General features: G+C 44.2%; 1 protein-coding gene across 1 annotated transcript in view; it reads left to right on the forward strand.

Annotated features, from left to right (window-relative positions):
* TRPA1 (transient receptor potential cation channel subfamily A member 1) overlaps positions 1 to 2,188 on the forward strand; it is a 46,593-nt gene extending 44,405 nt beyond the window's left edge. The window contains exons 26-27 of the mRNA XM_074318641.2: positions 669 to 766; positions 1,401 to 2,188. Of these exons, the coding sequence (XP_074174742.2) occupies positions 669 to 766; positions 1,401 to 1,605 (303 nt within the window). The 3' untranslated portion in view covers positions 1,606 to 2,188. The remainder of the gene's footprint in view (positions 1 to 668; positions 767 to 1,400) is intronic.
* Positions 2,189 to 19,525: the final 17,337 nt, after the last annotated feature.

A 19,525-nucleotide genomic window follows, 5' to 3' on the forward strand; every position in this document is an offset into this window, starting at 1 on the left:
GGGCAAGAGGGAAGAAGCCCCGTCCTTCTGCACAGTTAACGGCAGGCACAGCATTTACCTGCCTGTGCAGGCTGTCAGGCTTGGCCTCACCCCGGCCTTTCCTTTCCCTTCACCTGCAGTCAGTCCTGAGTTCATCTTCTCTTGCCCGGACTCCTAGAATTACCTCATTCCTGGTCATTTCACATCTGTCCTGGATCCCCTTCAGTCCACCAATGGTTTAAAGATGCAGAATTTAAAAAATACATTAAAATAGCATTTCAGAAATTTGCCCATGTATAATTCAGTTGTGTTGGTTAACGGTGCAGAACAGTTTTAGGGAGATAACAACTAATCCTGTATGAAATACCACCACTTACGATGGACATTTTTGTGAGAGCATATTAAATGCCGTGATTAAAACTTTTCCTAAACAACCCTCCACTCCAGTGCCCTCCTCCTATATTATTTATACATCTTGTGCTTTCCTCTATTGTAATGTGTATGATTTCGTTATATAGCTCTTTACATGTCTGTTTCTCTCACCAGGCCGTGAGCCACACGAGGGCTGTGTCTTAAAATATTTGTGCGAGTCTGCCTGGCTCAGTCACTGAACTATATACAGCATGTGTTCAAGAAATAGTTCCTGAACTGAGTTTAACTTGAGTAACTGTTCCTCTTTTATCCCATAGAGTATATTTTATTATATCTTTTGCACCCATGAAGCAAGACAAGAAATACCAAATGTCGATACATCTTTAGAAGTAGAAATATTGAAGCAGAAATACCGGTATGTATTTTTTCTTTTTATCTATATGTGGGAAACTTAAAACTCTTCAACAATGATGCATCGTATAAGGTTATACTGTATATTTGCGTTATTTATCTCATGTTTCAAGGCGTTCTGTAACTGACTGATGTGGCTCATAGACTGAGAATCGTGAGAGAATTTTTCAGACCCAATAACTTATTTGCTATTTGCCAATCAGCACTTTAAGCTGCATTTCTCAAGAGCCATGTGAATTCACACATCAAAGCCCTGAAAGTTTTTGAGGATCCCCAGAGAAGCTGTACAGTATATAGTGGGTGAGAGTGAGGGTTTTAGGGCTTATTTACCTCAGTTCCGGGCCCTACTCAACTATTTGCTAATGGTATGACCACTTAACCTTTCTATGCAGCAGTGTTTTAATCTCCAGAATGGGAACAAAAATAAACCAGCCCGGAACCGACAGCGTAACCGTAGGAAAATCACTTCAACTTTAAAACTATGTGTTCCTTAGAGGGACTCTGACTGCCCCTGAGGCAGGGTAACCAGAGCACGGTTCATCTGATACAGAACACAGCTAGCACCCAGGTCTGTCGGCACTCAGAGGCGCTAAGAGAATAACGGGAAATAAATTCATGAATCGCCTGTGTCCCCTTAGGCTGAAGGACCTGACTTCTCTTCTGGAAAAACAGCATGAGCTCATTAAGCTCATTATTCAGAAGATGGAAATCATCTCAGAGACAGAGGATGAAGATAACCACAGTTCTTTCCAGGACAGGTATAAAAAAGAGCAGTTAGAACAAAGGAACAGCAAGTGGAATTCTGTGCTGAGAGCGGTAAGGGCCAAAGCTCAGTACCCTTAGCCCCTTAGCAGTAGTGACCCAACCCAGCAGGGCTTCCTGTGTATATATGTCTCGTATATTAAACACAAATATGCACATGTATGCGCCGGGTCTAATTTCCAATTTGGAAAGGGTGAGGAAAAGCAGAAATCTGATTCTATTTCACTACACATAAAACCCTGGTTCCTACATCCCCTGTAAGAGTAAACGCTTTCTCTCTATTCATGTTTTCTGCCAGTCACTCTTTATTGAGAAGATCCTTGCTGGTTTGTTCAAGGTGGACTTTACCTCTCTTTATTTGAATGGGTAGAAAGTAATTTGCTACAACACACATTTTTAATGATAAGGAGTAATAAATGTAACTGTTAAGCTAGAATACAAATGTCAATATTGGATTCCTGCTTGATGATTCGATATAGAACATGTAATGCATTACACAGTTAATCATTAGATTGGGTTCTACCATTTGGCATCTTCTGTGCGTGTGTGTGTGTTGGAAGACCCCACGGTTGGACCCCTGTGTGCTCTGTTCTGACTGCAGTAAACGGCCCCACCCTTCCTGCTACTCCCACCACACCTGATGTCACTCTGAGTTGAGGCTCAAACTAACAGACCTTATGTTATGATAACGTGTTTCTGTGTTGTTTGCCAACGATCATAATAAATGTGAAACCTGTATAGTCACACCAGTGGTTATTGTGTGAACCGTTCATTGCATCTAGTTTTTTGAGATGTGCAAAAATGCCTCCCTCCATCACATACACCCTTTTTCTTTTGATGTCCAGTACAAACGACGAATCAGTCGCCTGCCTCGTCATTGATCTTTTCAAGGTGCTTCTGTTGATTTGTTTTCCCTTTCTCCCTGATTCTCGTGTTCTTTCCTTCATGACTCCAAGGAGAGACCCACTCTAAGGAATCTCTTTGGCCATGTCTGTAAATCTGTTATGTTGAACAGTGTAGTTTTGGAGGTGTTTTTATTTATATAGGGGTTATTATACTCACTTAACATCAGCAGTGAAACCAGAGCCCTGTAGAGGTGTGCTTGACTCTGAGCCTGAACAGACGACCTTGACAGAGACCTTGAAGGCTCCTTTACCTCAGGAAAACCTACAGAGGCAGGGACATATGCTCGTCCTTCGGCTGAAACTGACCACTTGCAAGTCCAAAGGTAGGTGGTGGCACTAATTTAAAGAGGCTTCAATCGGCGCTGCAGTATTACAGATTTAGGCTGCCAATAACTAGATATACGGAACAAGCAGCTGTAGAAAATGGTACTCGAATCAAGTACTTAGTGGCCTAAAGGAGATATAATTCCCTCTCTAGAACCAAAACTGAAAACAAACAAAAATGGGTACTGAGGAAGAAAACTCTCACGAGAGAAAGTTATCAGTGGTAACTTCAGTTGCTCAGTTGCTTTGAAAAACTGATGGAGGAGGAAGAGAAGGAGGAGGGAAGTGACGCAGAAAAGAAGAAGGGGAGAGGGAGGAGGGGAGGAGGAAGGGAAGGAGGACGAGGAGGGGGAGGAGAGAGGGGAGGAAAGCAGGAGAGGGTACAGGTCTCAGCAGCTTGTTAACAGCAGCAGAACCTGAAGGGAGGGTTTCACTGAACCTTCTGAACAAACTTGCAAGAGTCCAATTTTGAAGCAATGCTGACGCTCAGGAATCCGTTACAGTAACAACCAGCTCTCCTGCAGCCCCCCCGAAACAGCTGCTCTCAGAACTCACATTTCTCATCACGACCTGCTGCAGGCGTGGGCCAGGGGCAAAGCAAGAGCCTCAGTTTAAGTCCCCACTTAAGGACTTCCACAAAAAAGGAAAACACGGGGGGGGGGGGGGGGCAAGGAGGGGGCAGGGGAGGCAGCAGGAAATCAAGTGGCTCAACAAAGGCAACTGTTTTCCTGCCTACAAATAGACTCAGTAACGCAAACCCCCCTCGGGTCAGTCAAGAACCTATGCTGGGCAGACACAGAGCACTGACAGAGGAAGGCAGAGCTGTCTGAGGAGATCACAGCGCCAACAAAGCGGGAGCTGGGCTTGAGGGGTGCGGGCGTCTTGACTTTCAGGACACCGTAGGCAGACACAACGTCTTCCAACCAGACAAGCCTGCAAGGCCCAAGTTTACTGTGTTGCTGGCGCTTTCAGCAGCCCTGGAGATGTAAGTCAGGTCCTGTGAAAGACTGAAACTGCAGCAGGGGCCTCGCAGAGACAGCTGGGCCTCAAGCAGCGTGATGCCCTGGGGCCTTTCCCTGTCCCATGCTGAGTGTGCTACAAAAGGAAACCAGACAAGTCCCAGAACCACAATACTGAACTGCCTGTAAAAATGTGTGCAGTACCGCCATCCAGTGTCACTTGGAAAACGTTCCCAATTTTAAGTTTGCTAAAAAAAACATATATCCATACAAATTTAAATAAGAGGGGGAGTGCATTAAACCAAATTGTCCTTAGGAGTAGAAAAAACTCCAGTCCTCTGGCAGTTTGAGTACCGCCATCTAGTGGTCACCTGTGATTCTCAGTTTGGAAGAGCACTTACCCAAATTAATACAGGCCTAACCCTCACGGTGTCAGCCCTACTGTGCGTTTTATGCTGTAATTGCTGTGCTGCCCCACATCATGCCTTAAAATGGATTCGATCCAAGCTGGTACATGACACAGCCAGAACATGACCAGGCCGATCAAGGATTTTGAAGGTTTCCATAAACTGGGGAATGGCAATCCTGCCACAGAACTTTGAAACGTGGATTGTGTTGATATCATAATAGGAAATGTACTGGCTATGGGATAGGTCTACGTTTTCAAAATTTAAAAATTTTTAAGTAGTGTCAATATATATTTTTTAAATCTGAAAAACAGCCAGTGAGAGGGAACGCTAAATTCTAGGAAGCTATTTTGAGATATGTTTGATACTGCCATTGTACGTCCTAGCACGGATACTAAGAATCATCAAAATGTGGCAATTTTCCTTGGTATGAAGAGAATGCTGCGAGATTTCAATGATGTGCTTTGCACGTGGAGCTTCAGCCAAGAGAAGTTATCTGTGAAAAGTGGAATTGCTGCTTTTAGTTTCCCCTACGATTGGGATACAAGGACCATCACACACCTTGAAAACAGAATAAAATGGGGCCCAAAAAGTGCTGTAGCTGCTTAGTCATTCTGTTCTATTTTTAGTTCCTAAGGATGCTTAATTTGAAGAGCAGACTAACAGAGATTTGCAGAGCAGGCACAGCTTTAGAGCTTGGGTAAAACGTGCCCTAAGACTCAGGTCCTTTCATGCTTGGAAAGGACGCGTGAGAAAAAGGGTGGGGATTGATGAAACCATTTAGTATGGCAATAGCAACAATAAGTATAATTTTAAATGTGTTCATTTCTTGCTACTATTTGCTTTTAAATATTTTGAGAATCTATTATCATAGAAAATATTACATGTATATATACACAAAGTATCAGGAAACAGTAATTAGCGGCAGAATTTAAGTTCATAAGGATAGATGCATCCTGAGCATAATTTTTAAAATGTAGAATCGGATTGAAACAGTATATTTCAAATGACAGAGTTTACTGTTAGACAAATCGGATGGGGACACAGCTAATTAAGACTATACATGTGGGCTGTTGTGTTAATATAGAGTTTTATGTGTGTGATTTAAATTTTTTGATGGGACAACAAGTATCAGATGCTTCTGAATTAAAGAAATGTATCACTGATTAAACAAACAAACAAAAAACAAACAAAACTTAGTCACTAAGCAACTATCCTACCCTTCAAAGGAGAAGATTTAAGAAAACACACCTCCATCTTGACCTTACCATGTAAATATTCTAGCAAGTCAGCTCTAGACTGGGGCGTAACTCTGCCCTGCGCATGACACTTGTGACCCACAGAATTCCCAGCTGGATGTAGCCTGTCTGCACTGTACTTTTAAAACAAGTTAGGAAAAGTCAAACTCTCTCTTATTCTGGGGCTCTGTGTATACATTTTGGCTATTTCAGGATAAAAGGTAATGGGGGGAAAGCACCTTTTGTTTCATTTTTCACTATAATGAGAAGCACCATTTGACATATGTGACAATTCTACTAGATAAGACAAGAGCAATAAAACACAGGGCTGACACATGAAAAGAATGTTTCCTAAGGACCTACTGGGCACTGGGGGTAGTTTTCGACTATTTTAAAACTTATTTTTAACTGATGATGCCTGAGCCTAAACTTTGATACGAGATTCATCTATGAATTCTCACTTATCAACAAAAGTTCTAAGAGATCAGGAACACCGATCTCTTAGCATGGACGTGTATGACACAGGACCCAGATGTTTATGGGGAAATGACTAACCCATTCATAAATTTCCACTGTGTACATTTCAAAGACCAAGTGAGCACTATACAACCTTTAGTATTGATTGCAGGTCTGACGACCATAAAAAAGAAACTGTTTGCATTTCACAGCAACGGGTGGTGAATGGGATGGTAAACATACTAGCAAGGAGTGGATTCTATTTTTCTTAGCAAGGAGTGGATTCTATTCAAATCAAAGTTAAAGATTCTGTTTCATACCTGACATTTGAAGCTTACAAATATAGGTTTGGTAATTTCTTTTAAAAACTGTAACCACAAACATAATTCAAACACAATAAATAACAATACCTTAAAAAAAGGGAAAATTAACAATATAAAAAAAGCTTTAAAAAAGAAAAAACCGTCAAAACCCACAAAAATCCAAAAACGTAAACAAGACTACACAAATAAAATAAAACCTATTAATCCTGACAACAAATATAATCATCAGTAAAAGGCAAAATACTCCGTATTTGGGTTGAGAAATTTAATTCCTAGAGAATAAACTAGCATTACAGAACAATGAGCAAAGACAAATCTAAAAATGTAAATAGCAGACGTGACCAAATAAACTTAACACAAAGTACTCAAGGGGAAAATTATAAAATTAGGCAAAAATATTGCTCTACACTGATAAAAGTTTTGATCTATTAGGAAGTTATTAACCTTTTTGTTTCAGATAAGTTATCAAAATAGGTCAAGCTATAGCTCGTAGAAATGCATCGTTGGTAGAAATATCGTGGGAGAATTATCACACCTCTGTCAGGCTAATCCCAGCTCTACACTCACGATGGGTGACCCACAAAGGGTATTCAAAATCAGTTGCCAAGAACCAGGAGAGAAGTCAGCTAGGCCAAGCCAGACTCGAACAGTACCTGGTCAAACAGATGAGCCTGTAGGAGACAGGAGGGTTTATGAAGCCTTTAAATATCTGATTACATTTTGTAGTGTTACCGCCTCATCTGACCCAGCTTAACCTTTTCCTCCCAGCCCACTTCTTCCCCCTCTAGTTTCTGACATTAATATCTTATTTTGAATAAGAAAGAGTTAAAAATTCATAACCCATGAAACTTGAGTTTGTGGGTAGAGAGAGAAAAAACAGTAACTAAATCTGAACCAATACTGGGCCTGGCTTTCTTCTGCTCTTATTTGGATTTTAAGGACAAAAATGAAGCTACCTTAGTCCATATGCCAACTGCGGGGCTATCTAACCAACCCTGTGTCCCTTTCCCAACGAATTCACCTCCTAACCTTCAGCTGATGAGACCTGCCCTAGGTGAGCTATTTACCTTTGGTCTTTCCTCTGCTCCCTCCAAAGCCTGCTCTTCGTAGGGGTTTGTCCCACATTTTCTCATTCCCTGTAAACAGTGTATTTGTTTAAACAGTTGGTCCTCACAGTAAGCAGGATATGCTTCAGGGATGTCATGTGCTCTTCCAATGGGATGCCCAATATTTCTTCCTGACTCACCTATGTTCTAGTACCTTGCTATGTAAAGTATGGCCTGTGGGCCAGCAGCAGGGGCATCTCCGAAGAGCTAGTCACAAATGCAGAATCTCAGGCCCCATCTCAGACTCACTGAGGCAGAACCTGCATGTGAACAAGATAGCCCGGTGACTCATACACACATGACTGAGTCTGAGAAGCACCGCCCCAGTGATTGGTTCACGGTATTACCGAGGGGCACGTCATTCAGTACAAATCTATGGTCAGATATGGGAAGTGCTACAGACTAACACCCCCACTCCAGGTTCCCAGCGCTCACCGGCTTCATAAAGGCTCTGATAATTCCTGCAGGGAATAAAATACTGTGAGACGGTGGCGCTTTAAGGAAGGTGTCACCCTCACACTTGAAGATAGCTAAACCAATGTTTGAAAAAAGATCTGATGCTTGTTCAACCTCCAGTGTAGCTACTGAGGGTGAGTCTTTGCTAATTGGCAGAGAGAACTTAGCTCAATCTGGTATCTGAAGTGGCACCAATATCCACGAGTGTTGGGAAGATGGGAAGGGCTTATAAGAGGAGGTGGGGGGAGGGAGAGGAGGGCAGGGCCAAGGCCTGGTGTGGACACTGTGTTAGTGACCTAAGGCTGTGTGACAACATTACCCTGAACTTCATGGCTTAACCAAGAAACACAGGATCACACACTTGCCGTGGCCGAGGAAACCAGCACGCCTCAGCTGGGTGCTTCTCATCATGTCTCTCGCGACGCCAGGGATGCACTTAACGGGGGCGGGATCTGCTTCCCTCAGGGTCTGAGCTCTCTCGGGGGGTACGGTGGGATTCATTTGGATTGAAGACCAGACTTCCTCTCTGTCTGCTGGTCTCCCTCAGTGCAATGCCACATGGGCCTCTCCAGATAGCAACTCATAGCAGAGAGGCTTGTTCCCCAGAGTGGGGGACCTGAGAGAGAGACAGACAGAGACAGAGACTTAGAGAGAGAGAGAGCGAGAGAGAACACAGGTCAGAGTGGGCAAGTGGTTAGCCATCCGACTTTTGGAAGTGACATCGGATGTCATAGGAGTGTGTGTGTGTGTGTGTGTGTGTGTGTGTGTGTGTGTGTAGTAGAGTCACAGGGTCTGAGGACCAGCAGAGACAGGGCTCTGTGGCTTTCACCTGGTGGCCGGCACTGTCTTTACAGAGCTCCACACGGGAGACCGGACAGGAGCTGACCCCTGGGGCTCTCTCCTCCTTCTCGCCACACCACCAAGAGTCCAGTGCTGGCTCAGGGTGAATGCAGTGCTGAGCTGACCCAACATGCCGGACCCCGCACAGCCAAGGGGCCCCTGGGCCCCTGCAGCTGCCCTGTGACTCCCCTGGCATCTGTCCTGGCTTCCTGCTCTCAAAGGCTTGGGGTCCCCATGTCCTCCCCCAGCCCACCCTCGCGGCCCAGCCCCTGCCGTGGCCAGAGGCAAAGTCACTTCCACATACCGGGAGGAGTATCAGAAAAGGGGCTTCTGTGCCGTTTCACCTCATGTTCAGTCAAGAGTATCTTGGCATTTTTCTACAGACTTTCCTGTTTGAACGCCCAGTCCCAGGGGCCCGTCCACATGGACCTGCAATCCTTCCACATGATTAGTGAGGAGGACGTGGGGTGGGTGATGTGGGTGAGTGTGGAGGGGATGGGACCGGGCCACAGTGAGAAGACCTTCCAGAGGCTGGGGTTTGGCCGCAGCAATGAGTAGGCTCAGAAAACTGTCCTCATGGACTGCAGTCTGGGAAGACTTCCTGGAGGGGGGTATTTACACCAAGACTTCATGAATGGGTATGAAAGATTTTATGTCTGTGGAAGGCACATGAAAGGCAGACGTATTGATAGTATTTTCTCTTCTTGGCACTACTGAACCAGCTCCAGAGCGAGATTGAGAACCACCTCACAAGCTAATGCCAAACGCGATTCTAGTGCCTATGACAATTCCAGAGCTATGGCACGCTTAAGCAATAGCTCTGTTCAAGCTCAAGAGGGAAATGAAGCACTGATACCATCTCCAAGTTCAGAGCCAGAGCGGACTCAAGCCACAGCTCTTGTTCAAGCTCAAAAGCCAGAATAAGCATTCTTATCAGCTCCACATAAAGAGCCAGACAAGCTCAGGCAACAGCTCTGGATCACACTGAAAAATTAGAACAGACAACTAGATCAGCTTCAGCTGCAAAACCAGGGCAGGCTCAAGCCAGAGCTTTTGTTCAGGCCCCAGAGCCAGAGCAAGCACTACACCAGCATCATCTTCAGAGCCAGTGCAAGTTCAAGCCACAGTTCTCATTCAAGGTCAAGCTCTGGAACTACCAGTGGCACCACCCCTAGCTACAGACCAAGAGCAGGCTCAAGCCAGAGCTCTCATGCTAGTTCAAGGGCTAGAACAAGCACCTATATATACCATCACCAGCTCCAGAGCCAGTGCTGGCTCAAGTCAAAGCTCAACAACAGGTAGAACATGCACAAGCTCCATCCAATTCCAGATCTGGATCAGACTCAAGGCAAAGCTCTCGTTCAAGTTCAAGAGCCGGAACAAGCAGCTCATACAATAGCTTCAACTTTAGAGCAAGTGTAGGTTCAAGCCACAGGTCTCGTTCAAGATAACAAGCACATATGCCAACTCCAACTCTGGAACCAGAGCAAGTTCAAGGCACAGCTTCCAGTCAAGTATAACAGCTACAACCTCCACCTACATCTTATCAGCAACTGGCCTCAGCGCCTGCAATGCCTTTAGTGCCGGGTCCTGAGCCAAAGGTTGTGTCAGCAGCCGTATCACAGCTCTTTCCCCTCCCCTATAAATGCATTTAAATTTTTATTTTTCATTTTTTTCTTACATATATTTAAAAGCTATATTTTTCTTAGAATATTCCCTTAAATAATTTTAAATAAATTTTTAAAATAAAATTTAACTTAAAAAGTAACTCTATGATCCTTCGAAGTCTACATTTAAGTAGCATTAAATACAGTCACGATTTTTCAGAACCATCACGTCACATCGCAACCATTATCTAGTTCCAGAACGTTTTCATCAAAGAGAAACCCAGTACCTATCCATCGGTCACTCCTCATTCCCCTCACTTTCAATCCCTGGCAACCACGGATCCATCTGTCTGTCTCCACGGATTTACCTATTCTGGATTTTTCATGTCAGTAGAATAACACCCTATGCAGCCTTTTGTGTCTGACTACGTGACGTATAAAAAGACTGTTTTTTGGTGTTAATAAAACTAACACTTTTTATTAAGGGGAAAAATCCCTGATGGGCAACAACTATGTGCAAAAGATGAAGCCCCAATAGAAATATTTTCATTACTGTGGGATGGGAACCACTTTTATCATTACGACACGAGAGCCGGAAACCATAAGGGAAATGCCTGGGTCTCTGAAACACCTTTAAAATCTTTTGTTTTCTGGATAGGCAGCTTTAAAATTTTTCTAAGGTTTTAAAGATTTTAGACAAAGATAACTAGTGTTTATTTAGTGAAATATTATAAAATAATGTAAAATACAGTAAAATAATATTGGGGAAAATTGGCCACAATCATTGAGGTTAGGGTGGTGAATACCTCTGATTGGCCAGTCTGGTTCATGTGCCCGCCTCTAAGGGGAGGGAGAGACCCTGTGATGAGCTCCTGTCAGAACCAATGGAATGCCAGGCAACCAAAATGACAGATGTCTGCTTCCCCACCTAAGCAATGGGTGGGTGGGTGGGTGGATGGATGGGTGGGTGGGTGGGTGGATGGGTGGGTGGGTGGGTGGGTGGATGGATGGATGGATGGATGGATGGATGGATGGATGGATGGCTAGAAAAGTAGAAAGACAGAAAAGAAATAACAAACATGCAAATGTTTCTGTTTATCATTTGCTCATTTTTCACAGGGGTGGGTAAGGAAAGGACTATGAATAACTTATTTGACTTCAAAAGTAAGTTTCCCTATTTAAATTTTTTCTTCAGTGAAGTTGGGTCACATTTTATCACTGTTTGAGAGAAAATACATATATTCCTAATGACCAGGGTACTATTTAGGAAAGATAAAAGTCCTGGAGGTGCTGAAGCCTGCCAGAAATTCTAAGGCTACTCAAAAGGACTTTTATAAAGTAGTATTTGTAATTTAGAGATGGAGGGAGCACTGGACCCAATGCCATGTGTGTAACACTCCTAGTGAACGCAGGAAACAGTGAGCGGCTGCAGACAATGCCGTGTGTCTGCACTTTCTGCCAGCCTTACGCAGAAAATCAGTCTGAAGGGAAGTACAATGACACTGGTTAATGACTTATTCCAGGCAAGGTCTTCTTTTCTTTCTGGAGGTCCACGGGAATGGGATAACAGTTGCAAGCCCCCAGAGAGCAAGCACGTTTTTTTGCAAGCCAAATTATTTAGTTTTATGACACTCTGTGTGTTTATATCTCTCTTTACGCAAGAATTTACTGAGTTTATTTTTGGATATTTTATTCCTGTTTCAGCTGTGAGCCAGTTATTCAGTCAAGGGGTTTTGCTCACACTTAGGTCAGAATATTTAAATGATGAAGCAGAGCCCACCTAAGGCCGGTTTGGTAGAAGTAGCAGTAAGTATTCTAACTGCAGATGTGATACTGCTGTTCCATCACCCCCTCCTTTCCAATTAGCAGAACTTCTCCTAGAGCTAACTTTGGAATTTGGAGAGAGACAGAGAAAAAGAGAGAGAGAGAAAGAGAGAGAGAGAGAGAGAGAGAGAGAGAGAGAGAGAGAGAGATTAAAGAAGGCTACCTCACCGCACTGTGAATAAACAGCTACCAGTCTTTCACTCCCAGAGTTCTTTCCTTTTCTCCCCTAGCTAAGGTGGAAGTATTCAGACCACCGATTCTCTCTGCACATGCCCTGAAGTCAATAGCTGCTGGTCCACAGCCACCAATATATTTACCCCAAAAAGGACTAGTTAGTAACTTTCTTCCTGACCTGATAACCTCAGTAATCAACAGCATGGGGGAAAAAGTATGTATGGAGGGCGGGGAATAGGTGGGTACCTGTAAAACTCCTGAAAACTTGACATCAGGCACTCAAGGTGATATTGGAAGGTCTAGCACACCACTGATTGTTGAACTAATGGGTGACATTAGAAGAAGGATTTACTCTAGATTCTAGAAGTTGCATCAAAATTTAGTCTCACGTGGCAAGAGCCAAAACAGCCCTACAAATATGTCAGAAGAATAAAAAACAGTTTAAGATAGCCATGAGAGGGTTTGGATGAAAATTGCCATCTTTAGAAAAGCATAAAACTGCTTTATCGTGAAACTGAAATAGGGAGAACACGAACTAAGCAAAGAGACCAAGGGACTTTCCTGTCCAACCCTTCTTCTGTTAGAACATGAACTGTCTCCTACCAAATGCTGGGTTCATTTTCTTATCCCTTCATCCTGAGAGGAGAAGTTAATTCAACCTCCAGATAAGCTTGCTTATGAAGATTCAGGAGCACAGCAATAACTTTTATCTCTTATAAAGTATGATTTTGAATTTTCTATATTTTCGTTTCCTACTGTAAAGAGATTATGCAAATTACTCAGAATGAAGCTTGATAGAATTACAATTCTGAAGTTGGCGTTTTATAAATAAAGATGATTAAAGGTTTAATATTATGAGTAATTGTTTTCTTTTTATTTTATTTCTAAATAGTCTAAGGATAGATTTTGTTGATTTTGTTGTTTAACAAGTTCACAAAAACACTAATAGGAATTTTATATGAGCAACTGGATACATCTGAAACAAACTGGAGACAGCTGAAACAAAGGCCATTCCTGTATATGCTCAGAGATGTATTGACTATACTTGGAACACAAACATGAAAGCAACTTGATATTTGCCTGAGCAACTTTTAGCTCATTTTTAGAAAATGTTTCAGAGGCTTGGGAACTGAAGTATTCAATGTAAAGTTAAGAGGCTTCTCAACTTAAGAGTTTTATTAAAGTGAAACTTGAAACTCACTTGCAAAAATGGAAAAGTATTTTTTTTAGTCATCTCCCCGAGTTACTCATGAGTTACAGACTTTCCCTTTCTGCTGCACACTTTCTGCCCAGCGAACACATCTAGTCCTGTGAGATAATGGCGCCCGGAGAAAAAGCCCATGGAAAGAGGGCTAGTAGGGATGATGGAGGTCCAGGCAAGATGAACTGACAATAAGCTGAGACTCTGGGCCACAGGGTGGGCCTGGGTGGGCAGGACACAGAGGGTTTTTCAGGACACAGACATCACAGCCCAAGACCACATGTTCAGGAGACATGACTTGCGTCCTCCACTTTACATCTGAATACATAGGGCTGGGAAAGGAGCTTAGGAAAACAGTATGGAAAGAAAAAAATCATTCATCTGGTTAATGCTAGACAGCAGTGAAGGACAGTACTTATTAGGAAATAGGAATTGGGTGTCATTAATAATGGCATTACGGACATAAAACAAATAAACAAAAAAATCACTGTTCCACTCTTGCCAGGTTTCACTACTGAACTACAATGGAATGAAATAGAAAAGGCATATTCTTCCCTTCTTTAAGGGCAACTATAGGTTTGTCTCAATCTTCTGCATTACACTCAGTTTCTTTATTCTTTCCTATTTATATGCTTTAGTGTAAATTAATCTTTTTTCTTTTTCTTTTTCTTTTTTTTTTTTATAAAGGCATATGGTGAAGGCAGTTCGGGACTCATCGTGAAGCTCCGAATACTTCAGGCTGTCACCACCAATGTCCCAGAGCGCCGAGTGGCCACGTAGGTGGATGCTGTGTGTAACTGACTCAGGAAACGGCGCGGGGGAACCAAAGTCCCTCGCGCCCTGCGCCGCGCAGCGCCCTCGCCTGCAGCGCCTGAGCCGCGCGCCACCTCCTGAGCCTGGTGCCACCGACCTTGCTCTCTCCGGAGCCGCAAGCCTCGCCCCGCCCTGCCCAATGCCCCACCCGGGGTGGCACAGGCAGGAATGCTTGCCGCCAGGCTTCCCTGACTCTGAGGACAAGTTGTAAGAGCGCAGAGTTCGCAGGACCCAGGCAGGAGGGCGCGCAGCGTGGGGTTGCTCTCCCTGGCTGGGGGCGCTGGCTGGCTGCGAGAGGCAGGCGCCCTTGAACCCTGGACCTGACTGGATCAGCCCTGCTCCACCTCCTTCCAACCCAGCTCATCTGTAGCACCCACAAATGTACACTTGCTCTTTGAAATGGTGGAGCCACGCAGGTCTGCTGCTCAAACAAAAAGAATACAAAAACAAACAAAAATCCTCTAACTTTCCTAAACTTAAGAAATCATTAAGATTTAAAGGACTTACGATTTAAATCATTAAGATTGGAAGATGTGTGGGAACTCCTTTCAAACTGCAGGTTGTCGGCCAATAAGTATTAGCCAATAACTAGCTGTGGGGCATCTGCCTGGTGTCAGGACCTCGGTATGGGGTTGCCATGGTGAATAAGACAGATGTGGTTTCTCCTCGTTGGAGCTTACAGGTTAGAGAACAATGCGGGCATGGGGGTGAGGGGAGTAGTCACACCATCAAATACGCACAGTGGAGATAGCGTACAGAGCTGTGCTACCTCCCCAGAGGCGGGTGTTAAATCTTCTGGAATTTTCTCAGCCCCTTTTTAAACACAGCCAGTTCAAAATCAGCTAAGGTGGGCGTATTGGACCACTGCAGGCAGCCAATGTCACAAACAAGCCCTTCCCCCAGAGCCTGTTACCCATTTATCACCTGCACACCACTGGAGATTAGTGCACCCCTCCTGCAGAGGGGAGCCACCTTACAGGTAAAATGGATTCAGTGGGTACATCCAACTACCAGCTGGACTGGGGGAGCTGAGAAGGGTGCCCGAGAATCTGACACCAGGCAGGGTGGTGTAGCCACCAATGCCTGTCATTGCCTTCTCTCCACTAGTCATCTCAGGCAGAAGGGATTACTTGCTAGGCCACCTGTGCCAATCGGGTGGCCAGCCAGTGGTGGTGGGGCACCCACATGTGGCGTAACACCTTTGTGAGCAGAAACATTGGGTTATGGACGTTTGATGAGTTGAAGTAAATGCGCCAAAGCACTTCCCCAAACTTTAGACATACACCTTCCACCATCAGGATTTTACCTCTCCGGACCCCGTCTCCTATCAATAACTTCACATTTCCTTTAAATTGACTTGCTTTATACACATAAATAATATTCTAAAGAAAACTGGAAACACTACCCCTAATAAAAATCAACATTGTTTGTAATAAATAGAAAGTGATCATAGAGGGTAACGGGGGCGGGGGTGGGGGGTGGGAGATGAGGGTAAGGGGGATCGAATATATGGTGATGGAAGGAGAACTGACTCTGGGTGATGAACACACAATGGGATTTATAGATGATGTAATACAGAATTGTACACCTGAAATCTATGTAATTTTACTAACAATTGTCACCCCAATAAATTTAATAAAATAAAATTAAAAAAAAATAAAATAAATAAAATAAATGTAACGAAAACAAAACAACGCTATTAAATTCCAGCTCTGAGCTTGAGATCTTCCCAAGGATGACACTAGTACGACCTTGCGACCGTCTGGAGGGCATCGGAATGACTGAAATCAGATGAAAAGGAAATAGCTTCATCAACATGGTGATTTTCAATTGTTTAATGTCTTATCTGAATACGACTTAACATTATCTTGTTAGATCACACGAGATAATGATGCTATTCGGGAACTCTGTGGCGATTCCCTCACCACCACATCGAGGGAGGACAGTGAGCAGTGATGCGTCTCCTCACTATAGGATGCAAAATAAAGACATTCAAGGAAATTGAAGAAGCAAGAACCTAATACCCAGGAAAGCGGACCACGTATAGGAGAGGAAGCTTAACAGTGTGGAACTGGGACAACAGGCTGGGAGTCTGGTGTAGTATTGAACACTTGGTAAGTTACAAGCTGAAAGCAATGCTAAGGCTGGTCCTACCAGTGCATACTGAGGGCTCACTTTTTTCCACCTGTTGATGGAAACCTTCCGGTCACTTTTGGGTAATAAAAAGCTCACTCTGAAAACTCAAAGTTCTCATCTATTTTTTTTTCCGCTCTCCTAGTGTGATTGGCCTTAGAAGCCTGCAGTGTGGAGAGGCTGTGTCTCACTGGGCCCCTCCTTTTTCCTCACCCATCTGACCTTCCACATTCAGTCTGCTGCCTCTGGCTCCTACAGGAAGGGGAAAGCAGAAGACTTCACTCATGAGCACAGCTCTGATCTAACGCCAGTGCCCTCAGGTAGGGCAGATGTCCAAAGCATGCTACTGTGAGTTCTCCAAGGTCTGCTAGGGCCTTCTAACTGCAGTTCCCTGGTGTGGGTTATGGCTCCTCTGCTGGTTGCTTTTGGCTCCCATCCCTTACATTTTATTTTCAGTGTCATACACCAAGCCTTTTTTGGCTGAGGTGTCTCATCCCTGAGGGCAAGTCCCCTAGGGGAGGGGTCCTTTACAAAATGGGTAGTGGCTGACTCCCTTCAGTAGGGTCTACGTGAGGCCCATAGGAAGTACATACCTTTACCCACTTGGAGATGTAGCTTGCTCCCTACCCCGCCCTCTGACTTAGAAGTATAGGATTAAAGCCTTGGTACTTGTGGTGGGGGTGGGGGGAGCAGAGAATGGGGACAGGGACATTTTGGTTGTCACAGCTGGGGTGGGGGAAATGCTACTTACATCTAGTGAGTATGATGATCAACATCGTACAATGTACAGGACTCAACAAAGAATTATTCCCCAAATGCCATAGCCTGAGGTTGACATGCATTGGATTTGAGGAGCAATATTCAGGAGTCTGTAAAAAGTCTGTAATACCCTACAAGAGTTAAAACTAAATCAGAACAGAAACTGAGAAGGGTCATCCCTTAACTGTTCTCTAGAATTTCCAGTCGATCTGGTCTATTTATCTTCTGTCCCTGTGCAGGGGCTCATTTGTAGATCTAGTCATAAAATTATAAGATAACCTCACAAAATGTGTTCTAGCTATCCACGTGGGTGTCCCTGGATGTTAGATGAATTTCTCATGAAGGGACTTTTGCTAATTCTTAAACTACCTCCTGACTTTGCATTTCTGTAAGTCCACTTAGCACTGCATGTGAAAATAGGCAGATTAGTCAGCACTGCAGCTGAAAATAGTAAGATTAGTCAGAAACCAAAAAGGAACGTTTCTTAGGTACTTGATTTGAAGGCAAACGGCTTAATCACCAATCACAGTTACACTGTGAAAGACATTATAGTGAGAAGTAGGACACAAAGGTACTGGTAGGTAGCCAGCCAGCAATACAGGGACCCCTCACTGAGCTAATAATGGTGATGCCACAAAGAATGGCCAGGTTCAGCCTCAGGAGTCAAGCTGCTCCCACTTCAGCAGGGGAGACTGACATTTCTCTCACTCTGACTCAACTTAACAGATAGGGTGGAATGAGTAGCACTTCGTCAAGCTGGGGGTGTAGAGCATTACTAAATAAATGGAATCACTGTCGACTTCCCTTTTATTTCCGATGTTACTGGGAAATCCTCAGACAGGGAACAGCCGAAGAGAATGGACTGGGCAATGCCATGAGGTAGCTGTTGTGGGATGTGATACATCAGGAAAAGGTGTCACCTTCTAGTGGACGGGAATCACAATGTGTGCAGCTGTGATCATAGGCTTTGGGAGAAATATGTAAATAGAGCGATGGAGCATAAACACAGATGAGGAAATGGGCTGGGCTCAACTCTGCGGAGATTAGAGTAAACACAGCTTGTTTCAAAAACAGAGATGGTCCTTGGAACTTCAGCCCTGGTGGGTGCAAACGGCCTGTGCCTGATTCCAGCTTGTGGTAGCCAGATCCTTCTTTACCTTAAGTAAACAGGAAATTACAAGCAGAGAACGCACTGTAACGCAGGGTAACTTAGTCTGTACCACCCTGCACAGCATGGGCCGCGGCGCTCCTGGATTTATATATAAATACTTCCGAGCTTTAAATGGTCAAAGGCTGGCTAGCTCTGTTTACCTCTGCATTGTGTACTTGGGAATTCAGACAAAAATTAAGGAAATAATTTACTTGTTACAGTAAAGGCTCTGAGTGTAATGTTTATAATATGAAATTCCTCTCTTTAGAAAATGTGGGAAACTATGCTGTGGGAACTTTGAAAATGACATACAGAACAAAATGTATGTTCTGCAGGCACGCTGCCTGCCCCCCGCCCTCCCACCCCGCCCCATCAAGTATAGCTGGAGCATCCACCGAGCAGATCTGAACAGAAGGTGAGAACTTTCTCTAAGGCTCTCCATGCCTGCATTTTATCAGAGATTCACTTTTTGCTCCCCTGAAAGACTTTGCCTTCATACAGAAATGGGCTAATGAACACATGCCCTGAACCTCTGTTTGGGAAGCTGCAGACCCTCTCATGAGGGAATGCCTGGGGCAATGTCCTCAGGGAGCCCCAAAGGCCAAAGCCAGAAGTGACCTCGAAAAGGTCCTGCAGTTTGCTCAGGGCTAAGCAGGTAGGAAGTGATCCGTGACTGGGACCCTGGGTTTCTGATTCTAGGTTCAGCATTATGTCTGTTCCTCCCCAAATGCCGATGGTCCCAGACTTCTCTATAGCCCTGTTCACAGACCCGCATGGACCCACATTGGTCTGAGGGGCTCCCTCGGTCAGTCTAGCAATAGAAACCATTCACATGTGTAAACCAAGCCTAAGGATATGGGATCTAAAGGAAAGAATGAAAGACAGTCCACATGTACACGTTTTTCTGGGCGCCTCGGAAAGGTGGCCCAAGTTCTCCAATGTACCCTTCAGTGCAGCCGTTAGCTTTTAGTATTTGAGTTCCTTGTATAAAGATAATATGTTGCTTGTCGTAGAAGCACAGACAGCACTAAGACCAGCTAAAGTATAAAAAAAACCCAAAAAACCTACAATCACCCCATGTTTTGTATTTAGCACTTCCGCTTACTATCAGCACAACTTCCGGCGGTTATTTAACCTTTCTGTGACTCAGTTATGTCTCCTGAGAAAGGGGTTAAAAATATTACCTTTCTTGTTGGGAGGTAGATACCTGAGTCCCATCCTTAAAGATTCAGGGCAGGAGGCCGGAGTAGGCGGGGCGATTATAGCCCAGGAACGTGCATTTTTGGAAAGTTCCTCACCTATGTCTGATGCATGGCCAGACATAGG

This window comes from Rhinolophus sinicus, chromosome 7 (genome assembly GCF_057876585.1).
Source record: "Rhinolophus sinicus isolate RSI-liver-muscle chromosome 7, RSI-T2T, whole genome shotgun sequence".
In the NCBI taxonomy this organism is placed as follows: domain Eukaryota; kingdom Metazoa; phylum Chordata; class Mammalia; order Chiroptera; family Rhinolophidae; genus Rhinolophus; species Rhinolophus sinicus.